Below are 12,775 nucleotides of genomic sequence, written 5' to 3' on the forward strand. Positions count from 1 at the left end.
GAGCGCCACCTGGGAAGCCCAAGGAGTCCGGGAGCCAGGCTCACCTCCCAGCCTCTGCCCACGGGGGGATGACTGGGAGTCACGGTGGGCCTCTGAGAGCCCCAGTTTCTCCTTCTATAAAAAGAAAACCATTGCCCATCTCCCACTTTGAATATCACAAAGCACAAGAAATCACTTCACCTGCCTGACACCCAGCATTGGCTCAAGAAATGTCCTTCCTGGGAGGGCTGCGGGCTTTTGTGTGGGTTCCCGAGCACTGGGGCTTCGAGATGCGACTGGTTCGACTCCAAAGGCAGATGTGTGTCCCAGCTGCAAGCAGGCATGCCCACAGTGTGGGATGGTACCGACAGTTGCCCTGCTCAGCGAGCTCACAGGAGGCTTGGGGCAGGAAGTCTGCAAGGCACCCAAGCACCCAAAGTCTCCCCAGTGCACACCCTTGGCCCCGCCAGCTGGAGGGAGCCCTGCAGTGGCCTCCGAGATCCCATTTGGGAGCCCCCACTGTGACCATGCTCTCCTCTGCTGATCCCCACCCCGCCCCCCGCATCACAAATCTTCTCTCCAAGCCTCCCAGGCCCCTTGGGACCAGGCTGGGGGCCCCAGAAGAAGGTCCTGCTCTGTAGCCACCTACCCCGACTGGGGCCCTGGGTGCACCCCTGAGTTCCCTGAGTCCCGCTGTCCTCGAAGATGAAGAGAAGTATCGAGCTGGGAAGATTGCCAGGTCAACCCAGGAGCAAGTGGACACTGTCTGCTGGGTGCCTGGCGGCCCATCTGTCCACCAGGACTGAAGCTGAGTGGCACAGGAGGGCCGGTGCCCACCTCTCCCAGGACGGCCCGTGAGAAGCGGGCAGCCTCACTGCTTGGACAGCCCTGGGGTGACAGCGTGCATCCCTCTGGGCAGCAGGTCCGGCCTCGGTCACCAAAGCCCTGGAGGCAGGCTTCCACGTGGGGGTCTGGATGGGGCAGGGGTGAGAGGCGCCGCAGAGGGGAGACTCCAGGGGCAAACGGGGCCTCCATCAGGGTTACAGGCGGGTAGAAACACGAGGCGCCAGCCACGAGGACCCTGGGGCCTGGATGAGCTGTCTCCTCTCAGAACTTCGTTGGATTAAAAGGTTGGTAAAGGCTCTTTCCCCACGCAGGTAAGGACAGCTGCTGGAGCCAGTCTTCCAAGTCAGGGTCAAAGCGGGTGGGTCACCCCAGGTCCGCCCCACCCCTGCCAGCCACATTTGCATCGGAGCCTTTTTCATACACACGTGTGAACGGCTGACAGCAGTCAGCCCGGATAACTCATCTGCAGCACCTGCTCTCTGCAGGCCCTGGCCCAGCGACAAGGACAACACAACCACCAGGAAGCCCAGCTCCTGCCCAGAGCGGGTCCCAGCCCAGGGTAATCGCAGAGCCCACGTGGCGAGAGGCTGGAGGGCCCAGAGCCCCTGCCTCTGGGGGAGCTCCTGTCTGCTGCTGTGAGTGGAGACGCCCCTACCTTCCAGACGAGCCCAGGTCACAGGAACAAGGGTTGGGCCTGCTCACACATGGCCATGCTCAGCAAACACAGGGCCCCGAGGACCCTGGGTCCAAGGCCACGAGGCCCTGCAGGGCCGGGCCAGCTCCTGACCTTCCCACATGGCGTCTGCCTGATCCCAGGAGAGGACGTGCTGAGGTTTCAGCCACTCTGATGAGAATCTGACTGGCGAAGGCCCAGGTCACCCAAAACCAGAGCTGCGTCCTGCCCAGTGCTGGCAGAGGACAAGGCTGCACGGAGCATCCACCGTCAGGTGGCCTGGCCCACCCCGGGGAACTTTCTAGGCCCCAGAGAGTCCCACCCAGGACACTCCGGCCTGTCGCGTCTGCGTGGCCGTGCTGAATCAGGTTCCTCTGCTTCTCAGAAGCGCCTACCCCTTCGCTGGCTCCAAGAAAACAGGAGGAGCACACAGCATGTCAGGTCTGAGGGGCCAAACCGGGCCGTGATCACAAGGGAGGGGCCTGCGGTGTGCAGACTGTTCTCCGAGGGTCCCGGCCCCGTGGGCAGGCTCATGGCCAGGGGACGGGGCTGACAAGCTGAGGGGACAGAGGTTTCTGGGTGTCCTGCCCACTTCCCAGGGTGCGACAGAGAAAAACCTTCTGACCACCTGAGACGGTGATGGCGATGGCAGCGTCTTGCAGATCTCCATGACGACCGCATCCGATGAAGCCGTGTGCATCCCCCCCCCACACACTGCAGGCTTTAGAGCTGGAGGCGGCCAGCCACCACCGCGCTGCCCCGCGTGGGCTCCTGCTGCCCCTGCCTCTAGAAGCTGCCCCCTTTGCATCCTGGAACCTTATGATGAACACTGAGCTAAGACAGACTGAACAGCGACCGCCGCCAGCAGATGCATTTCTGTTGACCACGGAACACTGTCGATTCGGTCGGAGTCTTTGTAAAGAGGCACGTGGGTTGCCACGTCTCTAGGACCTTGGTGTCAGGAGGCCTAAGCCTGCGAGAGGGTTTCAGAGGCGCTGGGTGCCCAGGCCAGCCTCCACCTCCCTGCATGGCACCCTGTCAGGGCCACAGAGCCCCCCATGTGCGCAGGAGAAGGGAAGAGATGCGCTGGACTGCAGGGAAACTCGGGGCAGACCCGGCGTGGCTCCACAGCTGGCCTGCTCCAGCCACCAGCACGGCCGCGAGAACCATAAATTAGCATCAATTAATTAACACGAGCCCTATCAACCCATTAATGGCATTTAGTATATCCGGGGAAGTGCTACCAGGTAATGGAGCTGCTGCAGAGAAACATAATTTAGAAACAGAGCCAGGAGGGGCCACTCACCTGCGTCCAGCAGCAGCCAGGGCAGCGCGGAGGCACCAGCGCTTCAGTTCTGCAGCATCCTCATAGGAAAGGCCTCCGGAGAACGGCCCAACCCTCCCAGACCCAAGGCTTCGGGCCGTGGGTGTGCTCTTTAACCCCCTTTCTCAACGCTCAGTAAAGTCAGATGTGAGTCAGGTCCTGGAGAACCGGCATCGCCCTTCCCCTCTGCGTCACCCAGGTACCTTGCAGCAGGAGACCCCGGACCTGGCCCAGTTCCAGCCGACCTGCTCATGGGCAGGTCAGCCAGGCTGGGACGACTCCTCCATCAGCGCGTCACCGGCGGATTTTAGTAAGTGAGCTCAGAGACGCTTATAATGCTGGTGCTGACTTTCCTCAACAGCAGATGAACTCTCCCAAGCGAGCTCGGGAGAAAGCCACGCGCCACAGGCCGCCAGCCAGGACCCCGGGGGCACCTGCCCCACCGCGTGAACCAGACTCTCTCGCTGGATCCGAGATGCCAAGACAGGCAGATGGGACCCACCCGGGCGACGGGGCATCCTGAAAAGCTCGGGGCCCTCGCTCCCCCCACTGTCTCTGCAGGCACTCCATTCTGTCTGTCCTCTTGGAAAACCATTCTGCCGCTGTCAGTAAACCAGAGGCGCTGTGCTGAGCACCCGGCCCTGGAGAGGCCGGCCGTGACCATGACGTGGGGTTGGGGGTGGGGTGGAGCCTCGACAGCTGGATGAACACGGAGCACATGGAGAGGCAGAGGAGCTGGCGTACTCAGGGGAGGCTTCCTGGAGGAGGAGGTCTCCAACCCTGGGGGCTGGGGGTGTTCCGGGGACCAGTCCAACTCCAGGTTCCCACCTTGCACTCGCGACAGCACAGTGGGCAGTTACCGCGGGAGGGGCCCCGTGGGCAGCAGAACATTCCAGTGAGACCAGGTGTGCAGGAGAGAACCAGCACACACACACACGTTCCCCCAGAGGGAGCCCGGGGTGCAGGCCCCAGAAGGACCCCGCCAGGGGCGGAGGGGACCTCCTGGGCAGGAAACATCAGTGGCGATGGTCAGGCCCTGAGTGATGTTCGCAGGGAGGAGCGGTGGGTGCCAACGCCATTCTAAGGGGAGCCGGGGCGGGGAACTCCTGGCAGCCAGCCTGGAGGCAGTGGCCCTCCGAGAATGATGCTGATGTGTGCATGGGGAACTCCGCTGATGGCACTGCAGACAGACCTGGAGGATGGCGAGGGGTGTTTTGGAGAAGGAGTTCCAGGAGGCTGGGCACAGGGTTAGAGCCAGAGGCCATCCTCAACACAGAGGCCCTGGTGGAGGCAGGCAGGGCAAGAGAAGGCTCCAGGGATGGAAGGGGGTTTGGGGCCAGAGCCTGGGGCTGAGTGGCTGGGGCAGGCTGTGGCCGGAGAGAGGCCGGGCAAGGACCCAGAAGAACGGGGTGCCCGACCCACTGAGAGCCCCCTCCTCTGCTGCCTTGACTTGGTGTGGACCGTCTGGTGCCCCCAGGATGAAAGCCCAGGAGGCCACTGTCTCACCTGTCTCTGTGTCCACACACTCCCCAACTCCCTGTCCCAGGGGTGCACGGAGTCAGAGATGCAGGGGCTGGCTCTCCCCCTCCTGCCTCCTTCAACATGCTTGGGAAGACAGCCGGGTCCCCGGGTGGAGTCCCTCCGAGGCCAGACCTCCAGGGGGGAGGCTGACCCCACACTGGGCAGCACAACAGGGCCCGGGACTGACCGGGAGGTGGGAACAGCGCGAGAGGAGTGTGGTGTCCCAGGGGCCATCTCACCACAGAGCCGCCATCCCATCAGACCCAGGCCCCCATGCCCGAGGACGCAGCGAGGCCCCGGGGGAGCTGCAGGAGTCCCGCCAGCCTCGGTGGAGACAAAAGCGATTCCACGCCCGACTCCTGCCAGCCGCTGGCACAGATAAGGAAACACTCCAAAGCCTGTGGGCGCCCTCCACCACGTCCGCGGGGTGAAGGGATGGGGCTGGCTGCCCAGATCCACTGCCAGCGGCCAGGAGGTTTGCGGGAAGCTGGGCCACGGAGACGGTGTGTGCGGCCTGCTGGGAGCTTCCGTCAGCGCCCCTCCAGGGTGGAACCCGTGCCGAGGGGCACCTGGGGAGGAGCAGGCAGCCGCTGGAGGCCTCCCAGGTGCTGCGGGCACCCTGGGGCAAGCTGCGCGGCGCTGGCTCAGCTCTGGGCCCTACGGATGGCGTGCCAGGCTGCAGGGACAAACGGGCCCCCCTGCCCCAGGCACTCTCGGCCCTGGGAGCCAGCCCAGGCCACAGTCCTCCAAACACACACAGCCCGCAGGCCCCGCAGCCGCCCCCGGGCGCACGGGAACCTTCCCCACGGCCCCCTCGTCAGCCGCTCTCCTCCCCGCCACTGGGCCGGCGCCCAGGGCTCTGGGTGACAGGTGGCGTGCGGTGGAGGTCATTAACTCCAGAGCACCACCGCTTTAATGCAAAAACGAGCCCTTCTCAATCAGCGCAGCTGCGGAGCTATATAAAGAAATGGGGATTTTAATGTTTTGCTTTTCTTCCCTTTTCTAGTGCCACATTATCATAACATTTTCCCATAATTACGCCCATAAAAGTCACCTGAAAATACTTCATGCCACAGAGACTGATCTCCATATATCACTTGAGGTGCAGGTCCGGAGCAAGGAATTCCAGGGCAGGGGTCAGCCTGGACGCCTGGTGCCCAAGGCTCGGCCGGCTGAGCAGCGGCGCGTGGCCTCCTTCCTAGCTGTGTTGTTCCCCGGGCTTGCTGTGAGGGGTCAGAGGCCCCCTGGGGGAGCCCTGCAGGGTGCAGCCCCTCCTGGCCACGTCTGGGAGACTAGGCAAGCGAGGGGAAGGGTGAGGGAGCACCGACCTGCCTGGCTGGCTTCAGGGGGCAACCCCTCCCCACCTCACGCCCACCCCTGGGCATGGAGTTCCGCTAACACACACCCACCCACAGGTAACCTGTCTCTCCGTGGCTAAAAGAAACACACGGGGCACATCTTCTCCTGCCAGAAATTGATCAAATAAAAAACGCAGTAGGAGGGAAAAAAAAGACAAATAAACTTCTGAATGGCACCACTTCATTAAGTTTCCAGTACTTTCAATTTTACCTCTTGGAAAACCCCAGAAATAAAATGTGAACAGCAGGAAAGTGGCCTAATCTCTCCTAAATATGCAATAAATTGTATTTGTAAAGAAAACGCAGCACCAGAGAGCCTACGCTTGGTTAGTATTCTAATGGATCAACAAGAATTCAGAAGTTGTTTGTAGTTTCTTCTCTTAGTTGTGTGCGAACCGTGACGCAAGATTTAACTTGAAGCTGCCATTCAATATTGAATTTACTCAGAAAAAATCAAAAGTCAAAAACAGAGTCACACTGCCTCTCCCACCCTGCTCCCTTGTACTTTAAAATACAGACTTTCCTCCCAACGTTTACACACTGTCCATCAAGCCTGTCCAAATAGGGGACTCGCAGTCTACGTGAAAGCCCAGCCGCCTCCACCTTCGGATTAAATACTGTGCACGAATATCAAGTCAAGGCTTAGGGCCCTAAGGCAGCCTCTAGGTCACCATTCTCATTGTTATTACAGCCTGATGCGACGAGCTGACTCACTGGAAAAGACTCTGATGATGGCAAAGATTGAAGGCAAAAGGAGAAGGGGGTAGCAGAGGATGAGATGGTTAGATGGCATTACCGACTCAACGGACACGAATTTGAGCAAACTCCGGGAGACAGTGGAGGACAGAGGAGCCTGGTGTGTTATAGTCTGTGGGGTTGCAGAGTCGGACACGACTTAGTGACTGAACAACAAATGCTGCAAGCTGGCACGAGAGACGGCATCTCCGAGGTCTTAGGACGAGCACAGCAAAGAAGCAACCTGCTCTGGTTTGGACAGAGCTGCCCCACTCCAGCCAAGAACCGAGTCCAGACAGACCTCTTGGCTCTGGATATGCTAAGGGGAAGAGGACCTAGGCCAGCACTTTCCAAGCCGCAAGGACAGAGGCCTCCCCCCACCAGGGAGAAGGAGAGTTTCAGGGTCTCATCCGAGCCCTTCACCTCCCCAGGACGCCTCTTTGCCGAGCGCCCAGCTCGGCTGTAAGGGGAATGTACACAGACATTGAGTACGCGTCTTGAAAGAAAGCCATCGAGGGCCCCATTCCCCTTCCTGCTTCTCCTGGCAATTCTTCCCCAACAGGAGAAAATGACAAGGCTGTGTCACCATAGCAACTAACCTAACTGGTGGACTGCAGGTCTTTCTCCAGCCAGAGGGTGGAGCCCGTGTCCTTAAACACGAAGCTCGGCAGGCTGCAAAAAAGCCAGGCTTTCAGGGGCCAAGAACAGCAGAGCACCCCTGACTGAAAACCAGGCCAGGAAATATTCCAGTTTTCTTTCAGCCGTGCCAGGAAGTGAACACCTTTTGTGCTGCAGCAAAATGCACAGATTGAACAGGCAGGATAACTGAACCCTGAATGGTGAGTTATCAGTCTCCCTAATTAATGATACAGATAGATCTTCTCCAAAACACAAAAATATTTCGGGTAATAAAAATCCTGACAGATAACAAAAACAATTTACAAACACGGATGCTAACTATTCTTCTTCATCCCAGATATACTGGAAAAGAGAATGAAATCCCAGGGACTGTTCCATTTGCTTTTTATTTGCTTTATCAATCTTAAAAAAGAAGGGGGGGTTCTTTTCTCTCCGAGACTGCTGTTCCAAGCTATCAGTTATTATCATGTCTATTTCGTATTTTAGTGCCATGCGTTAATTTCTCCAAGTGCATATGTCTACTTTGTATTCTACCGAAAGGTTTTAATTTCTCCAAGTGCCTTTCTGGTGTAATGGGGTGTGTCCACAAACGTTATCTTATTGTCAATTATCACATTCCATGGAGACAACCATAAAAATGTGGTGAACCCAAGCTTCTGCTATTAATGATTTCTGCCATTCTGGATAATAAGATGTTTTTGCCACATGTCCTCATCCTGGTGGAAGAGCTGTTTCTAGAATGCCCGGGAGGCTTCCGAAAGGCAGCCTGAGTGTCCCACGGGACCTCAGGTTCCACCAAGTGCCCGAGCAGCGGGCACAGTGCACTCTGACCCCCGCCGGGAGCAGGCGGCCGTCTGGCAGAGGTATGAGAGAGGGTTCCCTTTCAGGTTCAAGCAGGGCTGGCGCGGGGGTGGAGCGAGCAGCGGCTGCACAGAGAGCGGAAGGCGAGAAAGGAAGGCCCCGGCTGGTGTACCTGGGGCGGGAAGTGTTGAAGCCACGGGCGGAGGTGTCACACACTTCACAACAATCAGCGGCTGTTCTTTTCCCCTCCCGGAGGGTTGCCTCCCCAGCCAGCCTGGGGTTGCCGGGTTCTCACCGCGATGTTGTCCCCAGAGCCAGCAAGGGACAGCGGCCGGCGGACGCGGACAGGGACACAAATCGCCTCCCGACACGGCCGGTTGTGGTTGGGACCCCTCCCTTGCCGCCACCAGGAAGTGCATCCACAGGGCACCTGCTCACGAGCCCCGAGTTTACCTGCCCCGGGGACCTGCCCCAGGGTCCCGAGATGGCCGCAGGGAGCTGGGGAGAGGACACAGGCCTCCTCCCTCAAGCCCCAGACCCCCTCCCCCTCCAGGCAGCCTGCCCCGGAACACACTGGGAAAGGCCCCTGGGGCGCATCCCCAGGGATGCGGTGCCAGCCGGGGCAGCTGGGCTTGAGACTCCGCAGGGAACCTTCCGGCTCCGAGACCCCTCCCCACCGCTGCCACAGCGCGCCCGGCAACTGTAGGGAAATGCACAGCCCGGCTCAGACCAACCGCACCATTCCCGCTCTGAGCACGGATTCCCCAGGGTTCCGGGTTGGGGGCGCCGTCCCAGGACTAGGCACCCGCGCGCCCAGGGTCACCATGGCCCGCTGCGGTCCCATTTTGGAGAGCGCGAAGGCTCGGGCTGGAAGCTAGGAGGCCGAGGGAGGGCTGCGAGGTGGCGGCGGGGAGCGTGGTACGCCGCCGGCCTCTCTCTCTCTCTTTTTTGTAAAGAATCCATATTTTTCCATCGCCTCCCGTGCCCATGGCAATTCTCCATGACAGGTGTTCCTCAGCGCCCGTCCCTTCCTCCTGCTGGGGTGGGAAGGGACCCGGACCCTGTGCCAGGCGGCCGGCGGGGGAAACCTACCCCACCCCCAGCCCTCGCCATTCCGGCTGGGAACCCATGCCCGGACACTGACCACTCCCCACCCACCCCAACCAGCCGCGAACCCGTGTCTGGAGCACTGACCACTCACCCCACCCCAGTCCTTAGGCTCAATGTCCGACCACCTCCCATTCACGCAGTGCCCAGCCTGTGCCCCTGACACAGCGCACCCCGACGCACCCAGGCAGACCCCAGCCTGTTCCTGGCACCCCAGCCCCCAGCCTGTGCCCCGGGCGCCCACCAACCCGTGCCACCACAGCCCCGAGCCCGAGGCCCCGCGCCAGACCCACGGGGGTCACCCGGTTCGGGTCCCCGGACGCTACCCGCGAAATGCCGGCGGCAGCGGGCACCCCACCCCTCACTTCTCTGTTTTTAAGAGAGCGCCGGCGAGCCTGCTTCCCTGCAAGCCAGCAGCTCCAGCCGCGCGTTCTAGCCCGAGCCCCGCTTCTGCCCCGGGCGCCCCGCTCCGGAATCGGCCGCCGCGTCCCCCCACGTTCCCCGAGCGAGTGTCGCCCGCGGAAAGCCCCGGGCAGGGCGCTCCGCCGCCAACCCCGGCAGCGCTACCCGCCCGCCCCAGACCCTCCGCCGCCTCCGGAGCGCGCGTTTCGGCCAAGAAGCCGCTGGCTCAGCTCGGATCGTGGGCCTGGGCCGGGAGCGGCGGCGGTATGCCGGGCAGCCGCGGGCATCGCCGCGTAGGGACGCGCCGCGCCACCCGGGGCCTGGCGCCCGGGCCCTGCCCCGGAGCCGGGGGGAGGGAGGCTCAGAGGTGGCGCCGACCTCGGAAGTGCTGGACCCCCGTCCTTCTGGCCCAGCGGAGGGCCGGTGGGGACACGGGGGACCACGCGCCCCGAGCTCCCAACTCCGCACGGACTCCGGGCGGCCCGAGGGGCGCCCTGCCGGAGCCGCGGCCCGGGATCGGGGGCCGGGGCCGGGACCCGAGGGCCGGGCGGGGGCCCGGGCCGCGCGGTACTCACTGCAGTAGGCGATGAGCAGGCTGGCCAGGATCATGAACGCCCAAAAAGTTGAGGACATGCTGGGCAGGGCGGTCGCATCTTGCCGGCTGCCGGTCCTGGGCGATGGCGCCATTGAAGCCGCGGCGCCCGCGCGGGGGGCAGCAGCGCGTCTCAGCAGCCGGCCCTGCCCGCGCCCCCGCGCCGGCCTCCACGTGCGGGCCCCGCGCGCGCCATCCTCCGCCGCCGCCGCCGCCGCCGCGCCCGGGTTCCGGCCCACTGCGCCCCGCGCCGGCCCGCCCCGCGCCGAGCTCGCGCCCGCGCCCGCGCCCGCCGAGCCCGGGGACGCCGGCCCTGCCGCTCTGGGCGTCGCTGCGCGCCCGAGCCAGACGCGCGGGCCACCGAGGCGAGGGGCGCTCCCGAGGCGCGTGCCCGGCGCCGCGGGGGCCCAACGCGGGCCCTGGTACAGGCGGGGGAGGCAGGCGGCGGAGGGGACGAAGCGCCCGAGCCGCGCCTCTGGATGGCGACAAAGACGGCCCGCCGCGCCCGCGTCCGGAGCCCCTCTCGGGGAAGACGGGCGGCCAGCGTAAAGTTTGTGGACCGGGCCGAGTGGCCCGCCAGCCCTCGGGGCCCATATCCTCCCCTGCCTGGGGTGCTCGGCCCCCAACCTTGCCGGGGGTGGGGGGACCGGACTTTGTTCCAAGCACAGGAGTCTTTGGACCCTTGACCCAGATGGGCCTTGTCTTCTCTGCTCGGAGTTGAATGTTGGCGTCCTTGAACCCCTGGACAGCACAGCCTTGGCCCCGTGCAGAGTCAGTTGAGTTCCGGCACCTGGAAGGCCGGGCACACGTCCCAGGAGCCCTGTCTTGGCCCCTCTGAAGCACCCTCGTTCTGCCCACCGCCCTGGCCTTGGTGAGTCGTCTTGGTGCCGCCGTTCACAAGAGCCCAGTCCTGGGTCTCCAGCTCCTCCTCCGGAGACTGACCACCTGTGTTAACCCAGAGGATGGACCAAGCACGTCCTCTGAGTTCAGTGTGGCCATCCCCACCCCTCCTTCTCCTGTCCCCTCAGCGGGACATGCTGGCAAGTCCAGGTGCCCTCAGGGTCATCCTTCCGCCCTGGGAGGCTCTGGCCTTGCAGCGCCCAGACTCACTGTCCACCCCAGCGCTGACTGCCCGCCCCTTTGTGGACCTGCTGCAGGAATCGTCCTTCCTGATTCTGGGGCTCTTCTGGATTCTGCATGAGGAAGGGGAGCTGGGCACCCATGAAGTCCTGATGAAGCCGGCGACCCTTTCTCAGGAGCCACTGGAGGGCCCGGGCACTGACCGAATAGCTGGGAGGAGCCCCGAGGTGGAAGGTCACTGGTCCGTCCTTCTACCTGAGTCCTGGCTGGGGAGGCCCCAGAGGAATCACAGAGCCTGCTGTGAGGGCGTGAGGATATAGCTCTCCCAGGACCATGCACACGTGCACACAGCATACACACACATTCACACCACGTGAACACACGTGTACATATAGCATATACACACATGCACACCACACACTTGTACACACAACACATACACACATGCACACCACACACTTGTACACACAACATATACACACATGCATAGCAAGCATGCACACATATATACACACACACTGCACCGAACATATACACACATGCATGCCACACACTTGTACACACAACATATACACACATGCATGCCACACACTTGTACACACAACATATACACACATGCATGCCACACACGCCCTGTGGGGGAACCAAACAGGCAGAGAGGAGAAGGCTCAGGCCAGGCGGTCTGCCTGGTCTCAGGGGCCGGCTCCATGGGTGCCTGGGCCAGGGCTTGGCCAAGGCTGGTGTTGTAATATGGTTGTGTCCAGGCTGAGTTTCTTCATGAGTTTTCTGGTCCTGGTTAATCACATCCTCTGACTTCCCATTTCAGTGTCTTCCCAGCTGCAGCTGCCCGTCTCCCTTGGCTGGCAGGGAGGTGCTGCAGAACCCGGGCCCCTGAGAACAGGGGGGCAGGAGGGCAGCGCCTCGTGTCTCCTCTGCCCCCAGCCCAGGGAGGGCGTCCCTCACCTGGAATGCAGGGGGCTGCCACAGATGCCTGCATCCCCACCTTCACAATTCATTCCTTTGATTTCAGCCTTTCATCCTGTTAAAAGGGTGTACAGGATAAAAACCTTGCACCTCGCATTTCATCGTGTTCTCTCTGAACATCCTGGACGCTCCTTTCTTCAAAGTCTGTTTGCTGAGCACCTGCGAGATGCCAGGTGCCGGAGGAGTGGGGGAGGAAAGTGGGGCAGGCGTGCCCTTGGCCCCTGCAGATGTGTGCTGGTTTGGGAAAGCAGCCGTTACAGTCCAGCGTGCAGTGATGGAGCACTGAGAGAGCCGCCTGGCACAGAGGAGGGTCGCCCCAACGCGGGCTGTGGGCTACAGTAAGGGCGTCCCAGGAAAGCTTCCAGAAGAGCCGTCTTCAAAAGTGCTGTCCTTAAGACACACACACTCACACAGACACACAAACACATGAAATGAAAGTTTCACAGAACAATACTTATACCCTCAGCACTCTCTGACATGTTCAATTCTATCCTAATTCATTTCTTAAAATGCTGGTTGCCCACCCAATAATTTTGCTGACTGTAATTTTCTTTGCTTGACAAACACGGTTCCAAAGAGAGATGTGGTCTGTGTTGAACCTGGGCGGATAGATCGGAGCTGTCCTGCCAAAGGATGTAGGGGATGCAGGATGGTTGGGGAGGGTCCCCCACGCAGAGGGAGGGGGCACACGGAGATAAACAGCGTCCTCCATTCTGAAACTCAGGCCTCAAGAG

General features: G+C 61.6%; 1 protein-coding gene across 1 annotated transcript in view; it reads right to left on the reverse strand.

Annotated features, from left to right (window-relative positions):
* TAFA5 (TAFA chemokine like family member 5) overlaps positions 1-10,198 on the reverse strand; it is a 177,453-nt gene extending 167,255 nt beyond the window's left edge. The window contains exon 1 of the mRNA XM_006066302.4: positions 9,961-10,198. Within this exon, the coding sequence (XP_006066364.1) occupies positions 9,961-10,072 (112 nt within the window). The 5' untranslated portion in view covers positions 10,073-10,198. The remainder of the gene's footprint in view (positions 1-9,960) is intronic.
* Positions 10,199-12,775: the final 2,577 nt, after the last annotated feature.

This window comes from Bubalus bubalis, chromosome 4 (genome assembly GCF_019923935.1).
Source record: "Bubalus bubalis isolate 160015118507 breed Murrah chromosome 4, NDDB_SH_1, whole genome shotgun sequence".
Taxonomy (NCBI): Eukaryota; Metazoa; Chordata; class Mammalia; order Artiodactyla; family Bovidae; genus Bubalus; species Bubalus bubalis.